Consider the following 6,977-nt stretch of genomic DNA (forward strand, 5'->3'; position numbering starts at 1 on the left):
TTTTTTGACTCATTAACATCTAAATAATCTTAGAATCATGATCATAATTTTTTATGTTAAAAAATTATATAAAATATAGTCCTCCAAAATGACATAGGAGTATAAAACTTAAAATTTTTGTTCACAAAAAGTAACAAAATAGTTATATGTGCAATATAAAATAAATAACTATATTTATATAATATATAATTTGTAAAATTAAATATAAAACTTATAGTTTGATGACGTTATCTTTATTTGAGACAAGGATTTCAAAAAATTTTAAAATTATAATTTGATCCCTTAACTTTACAAATATTTTTGGTATTTATTACAAGTAATTTTTATTGCATGACCAATATAATTTCTATTTAATATATATATATATATATATATATATATATATATATATATATTACCTAATTAATCTCTACTTACCATACTTAGATGAGATCTTATTAATATGAGATAATATTTGGATCATAACTAAAAACAAAAGAAATAAATTACAAATACACCACATCACTTTGTCCCTAAATTATATTTACTAGAGAAATGCTATACGTACAAATTTTCTTTAAACTAAATTCGACTCAATTAAACAATACAATTTAGATGAATAAGTGAATGAGAATGGTAATTTTTTTTTATATTAGACTAATTTGATTAAACTTAATTGACATAGCAAACTTATACCTATAGCATTACTCAATATACTATAGCCCATAGTCTATCAAAGTTTCTTAAACTTTTGTCTCATTGAAAAACTTGCCTTAGCTAAGAGAGTTAAAGACCGATGTAACTGTTGTAAGAATGCACAAGACTTTGAAAAATTATATGCTTTTTTAAAAAGTGCAAGGCAAATAAAATAAAATAATATTACTTATTGTAATTGAGGAGTAAAAATGCAAGAGGATAGAGTAGACAAATAATAGTAGGGTTCATTACAGACCTATAAACTATAAAGAACATAGAGTGGAGTCAGCTCAATCCAATAGAGTTCTAGCTCTGTACTATCTATGTCCATGCAAGGAGAGTTCACATGTATCAACTTCATAAAGAATTTCTTTTTTTTGAAAAAAAAATTAAATGCTAATAAACCGCCAGTTTAGCACTAGAAAATATTTTAGTTTTGACAATAATTTCTAAAGAGTCTCCTAAATCACAAAATTTGACATATTTCACCTATAAAGCAAAGTTTGTTGAAATTTTGTAATTTTTTAGAGGCTAACTTTGGTAAAAACAAATAAAAAAATATTTTATTTACACTTTAGAAAAATATTGTACATCCCAATATCCCTTTATTGAACTTTTTGTTTTAGATATTGGACTGACAATGGTATTTTTGTTGAAATGTGAATTGTTGGAAGTGTTATTCTTAAATATAAAATCATTTAATTGAAAAAGTAAAAATCAAACCGTCCGATTTGTTAGAGGTATAAAAATCAAACCCTTCGATTTATAAAGGTACATCAACTAGACCGTTCGATTTGTAGGAAGTACAAAAATCAGACCATCTGATTTGTATTAAAGAATTAAAAAATTTTGAGGTACAGAAATCAAACCCTCAAATTTGTGTACCTTTTACAATTTTAAAAAACACTAAAAATTACAATGTTAAGGTATATTTTTACTTCCATACAAAAAAATAAATAAATAAAAGCTTCCCATTCTTACATGCATTTTTAATATAAACTTTAATCATAAATCATCCATTTCAGTAATATGAATAAACAATTAACACGAAGGACTAATAAAATCCAACACCAACATAGAGCCATTGGAGGAACACTATAATACATGACATATATTCATATAATATACAATTTTTCTAGAACTCACATTGATTTTGAAAAGGGATAAAGAATATGAAGCATTTTATGTCCCCAATATATAATTTAATAAAGACTGCACAATAGAAATGACATGCTATTTTACTAGCATATTATATTATATAATGCTAACTATAAAAACATTTAATTCTCTAAAGTAACAATAATCTATGGATTTCTAGACATTGCCATTTTGCTTTAATTTCTCTCTCTCTCTTTTCTTTAGTATTATATTAAGCATTCACTTTTTCTTTCTTTTTTTTTTTTGTTTAAATTGCAAAAGAAACCGAATTAATGGGACATGAGGGAAATAAATAAATTAAGAAGAGGGAACATTGAAGTGAAAAAGCCATGATATGACAAATGCAAAGACCATACAAGCAAGGAGAAAATTGAGGAAACGATGGCCATGCCAAAATCTTCTAGTTTCTGATGATGATGATGAAGGTGCTGAGATTGTTGTGGATGCTGCTGAACCAACAGTGACACTAATATTATTGTTGTTAATGTCACTCAATGCCTCTGTTGTGTCCTCACTTGCTGAATACACATTCCGTGCAATTGTATGACAAATTTCACAGGTCCTATCAATGTTTCACTTAATCAACATTAGACATGTACATAGTTATATCATTTAATTTCAAACAAAGTACATATGTTTCTTCATGTTGTACTAAATACTAAATTTCTAACCCATATACAAATACAATCATGAATCATGCAATTCATGATCAATTGTCAAATAGTTACATTTTTATGATGGTGAATTTTACCGTAAAAATGTAAGTTTACATATCTTTTCTTTTATGGATAAAATAGTACTTGAGAAACTATAACCCACAAACATCTCGCGTTATTGCAGGGACTAGGAAAGGGTTAAAAGCAATCTAACTTATATAAGTGGGTAATTATGCAATATCAGTGCAAAATTCTTTTACACTATATTCAATTAAGGGGCTTATTTTAAGATAATTGATGTAAAGGTTAACAATTTTTATGATTTAACAGCAATGTAAAACAGACATTACATTACATATATAGAACTCCTTGAACCAACTAGTTGTTGGTATAATTTTACATACTATGATCACATTCACACACAAATGGATGATCAAAGTTAATAAACAAACCAGGTAAGGTGACTAAACATACCATTGGAAATGCATTATGCCAAAAACATAATAGGAAGCAAAAGCATATAACAAAACCCTAGGAATTCTCTAATCAAACACTTTCAAATTTGATGATGTGTATCATCATTTAACATAGACATCTAAAAGTTAGTGTATGCGAAACACTCGACATCACTGGGTTTTCAAGGGGGTGGTGATACAGAGTACATTGTTTGGATCTTAAAAAAAAAAATCCACATGTTGTTAACAGAAAGTTCAAATTCAGCAAAACAGTTAATTATTTTGAAGATCTACCTTTTTTTTTCCAGTAATAATTAGCTCAAACAAACTTAATACCTTCCTTGTAGAAATGTACAAATGTCTTTGGAACATGACATAGGATCACATGATAAACCATGAAGCTTTTTGATAAAACAAACTTATTAGCAAAGAAAAAGGATGGTATGTTGATTTATTTTCCACCAATAAAAGCAAAGCACAGAACATGTACTAAAGAAGATTCCCCAAAACGGAACAGGTTCTAATTTGTTCTCATCATAACCTTTATTATTAATGAGATTTTAAAAGTTATGATTCATGAGCCAATGCCTTTTGAATGGCACTGCATCATGATTTAGGAGGAATATTAACAACTGATCCTTCCACTAGCAGATAGCTAATCCACCAAAATAGTTAGGTCCACTATCAAATACTCAAGAAAGAGGGAAAATAATTAGTGTCTATTCTATTTGACTTAAACTTTAGGAATGACTAGTGAAAATTAAAATCAAGATTAGCACATGGTTTAAAAGTTCTATTATGTGCAAGACCCACTTGACAACTATATATTATCCGCTTTGACACTTCCGGCCTCACGGTTTTGTTTTTTTGGTGAAAACTCAGATGCAGTCGACTTCACATGAAGTTGATAGCGGAGAGCCATTAGATGAAAATTTAGTCAAATCAGTCAAATTATCTAATGACTCTTAGCTATCAACTTCACATGAAGTCGACTGCACCTGAGTTTCCACCTATGTTGGTTTTTTCTCTCCAACCGACGCAGGACTTCACAAATTCAAAGACATTTGGAGATATAAACTTGTTTTAGAAAAAGTTATTTAACAGAAACACAATTTGCACTAATATTTCTGTATTTTCTGTCCTAATATAATATCCAAACACAATCAAGGTGACACTGTTGATTGCTGAACCTTAGAAGAAAGAAAAATATTTTAACCCAAAGTACTACACAACCAAGATCTGAGGCATTTGTACTGTCAAATGCAGAATGTTGTGGTACTTAAAACAATTATTGACACTAAAAGTTAAAATGCAACCTTACATCATAAATGTAAGCAAACTTATCAGAATTCCATAATATTCTTTAAAAAATTAAAAATATCCTAGTTGGCAACATCAGCAAAACATAAGCATCAACTAAGAGAGATAAGAATGCATTGATCATAGGAGTGAAGGGGTCAAATCTGAATGAAATCTCCACTTTGATTTGTGATAAAGAGAATAAAAAAGAAGTAGCTTCAGGATTCCTAAAATTCAGAAAAGGGACCAAAGCAAAAACAAGGAATCCCACTGTGCTTAGAGACATGTCAGCAAATCAGTGGGAATGGCTAATGCTTTACGCTTCTTCTCTTTTTCTTTTCTTAATTTTTTATTTTTTATTTCTTTTCAAACCATTTTCTTTTATGTAACATAATCTTCTCATATATAACTTTCCCCTCTCATGAAGAAACAATTGAACATGCTGCTTACACAGTTTTTAACTTTTTTCTTCATTTTTTATTTATTTTTGGTTCCTTTAATGCTCTAAATATGCATTGAATCAGTAATCACTTCATGGATCATCTTTCAAAAATTATATACGTACTAGCTTTTGTCAACTAATAAATATTAGGTTGATAAAATTAGTGCGTTAAAATTTGGTAGTTGGTGTGTTAAAAGATTAATTTTTACATTTAATTATACCTAGATACATTAATTTTTATAATGCCCCAATTTTATCTATCAGATATTCAGATACTTAGGAGGAGTAAGTTGTATATATTAAACATTTAATTAAACCATCCAGAATTAATATTTTTGTTACAGTTCATAATCAGAACCTTCAAGAATCAAGAAGGGTAACATTCATACAAGATAAAATAAAAAAGAAAAAAAATAATTTTAAAGCATTCTAAGTAAAAAAGAGTATGACACAACAAAATTTTATCAATGGTGTATCATCACATCAGAAAAATAACTAATTTTCAAACAAATCATATAAAACTCTTTGCAGCGTTTGTTAGTATATCAAAATTAAATTAAATAAAAAAATTGAGGAAAATTTTATTGAATTAGTAATTCTTTTATTCAGGGCTAATCCACAAAATTTCTCACCCATTTTTTTTCCTACCATCATACTACCCTCGTATAAATTCTAAAACCTCAAGTAACAAACAAGTTCCCTATTAAAAATTCTATAAAAATTTATTAATAAATTTTATATTTCCAATACATTAAATATACTAAAAAATTCAAAAAAAATTCATTATTATCCTTTTTTAAACAAGTGTCCTTAGTCACTCTTTAATTAAATCCTAAATCCCAAATTCTACATATGATTAGTGTGAAACTCTTTTACATGAAAATTTAACAGGTATGCAATTAGCTACTTGTCTTTGTGACAAAGATGCATGAGAAAATGCAGACAAGTTAAATTTATTTTCTTGCCCAAAACAATGAAAGTTGCCATTATAAAAATAAAAAAGTAGCATAATAAAGAGAAATTGAAACAAGGAAAAACAAGATTGAAGGTGTTTGGTTATGAGAAGACTGACCTATTACCCTTAATCTTGAACCAAGCCTCTGCACAATTCTTGTGAGCAGCAGCAAGATCATCTTTACAAGAACAACCCAATTCAATTGGAACACCAGATTCATTATTCCCATCATCACCTTCCAAACCAAGGTGGCAAATCCTGCAATCCCTACTCTCAACTTTATTGTTTGTGGCCAAATGCACCTTAATCTCAGGTACCCCACTTTCAATTTCAATCTCAACTGAACAATCATCATCATCACCATCTGCAACATTTGAGGCTCCACCATAGGAGCAGCAATCTTCATCGTAGGATCCACCACCATTTGTGGAGTAGAAATGGGAGTAGCATGAGCCTCCATCATCAGCATCAGAGAAGCATAGACTAATGTCACTCCCAGTCACTGAGCTATGGTGGTGGTGGTGGTGGTGGAGGATTCTTCCTTGTTCCAAATCCACATGAGACATTTGAATACTTGACATTGAAAACAGAAACAGAACAGAAGCAAAGGTTGGTTCTTTGTTCTTGAGAAGTTGAAACTGAGAATGGGAAATCCCAAAGTTTGAAGCTTTTGGGGTTTAAGTACCCTCTTGTACTTAAAGACTAAAAGAAGAATAGAAAAGTTGAAAGGGGGAGTATTATTGTTGTTAATAATATTATTATAAAGAATTGCGGAGAAGAATTGGATTAGATAAGGTTTTTGGTTACAACCCCATTAATGCATGGTTCCAAAAGTGTGAAGTTTTTGGAACAGGTTGAGGAAAGTTCCATCCTTTGATGGGTGCAGCAGAGTGAAGAGAGAAAGAGAGAGAAAACAGAAACACAAAGACACACACAATGGTGTAAGAGAGACACAGAGTCTTTGCTCTTGGCTGAAGACACGGACAGTGACACTGCAAACAAGAACAGAAAACGTGCAGAGAGAGAGAGAGAGAGAGATGCATAGATAATGAAGAAGAGGCTTTGTGGGGGAGGAGAGAGAGGGGGCCATGGAAAATAAAAAAAATATGAGCAAGACAAGAACAAAAATCGGATTTCTTTTTAATAAAATATAAAACAATTTTACTTCCTATTATTATTTAGAGAAAAAATCCTAAACAGCAGTGATAATTACTTCGAAAAATAACAAGGTTTTTGATTAAAAAAAATACTCAATTCGATCTTTGAGTTTTATTTTAAAGAGATTGATTAGCTTATTCATAAAAAAAGTCAATGTTATTTTTGTGGTACAGAGATTA

General features: G+C 29.5%; 1 protein-coding gene across 1 annotated transcript; it reads right to left on the minus strand.

The window, feature by feature from the left end:
- Positions 1 to 1,730: 1,730 nt before the first annotated feature.
- LOC112749051 (uncharacterized) lies at positions 1,731 to 6,775 on the minus strand. Its single transcript, XM_025797324.2, has 2 exons — positions 5,758 to 6,775; positions 1,731 to 2,395 (listed from the first exon to the last, which is right to left on the minus strand). Exons 1-2 carry the CDS (start codon positions 6,219 to 6,221, stop codon positions 2,131 to 2,133), a joined length of 729 nt encoding a protein of 242 aa, XP_025653109.1. The 5' UTR covers positions 6,222 to 6,775; the 3' UTR covers positions 1,731 to 2,130.
- Positions 6,776 to 6,977: the final 202 nt, after the last annotated feature.

The sequence above is a fragment of the Arachis hypogaea genome, chromosome 2 (assembly GCF_003086295.3).
Source record: "Arachis hypogaea cultivar Tifrunner chromosome 2, arahy.Tifrunner.gnm2.J5K5, whole genome shotgun sequence".
NCBI lineage: Eukaryota > Viridiplantae > Streptophyta > Magnoliopsida > Fabales > Fabaceae > Arachis > Arachis hypogaea.

Excerpts from the sequence above, each read along its gene's own strand:
- LOC112749051 (XM_025797324.2), bottom strand. The coding sequence starts at position 6,221 with ATGTCAAGTATTCAAATGTCTCATGTGGATTTGGAACAAGGAAGAATC. Across the intron at positions 2,396-5,757 it reads TTCAAGATTAAGGGTAATAG|GACCTGTGAAATTTGTCATA; the intron begins GTCAGTCTTCTC and ends AAACATTGATAG.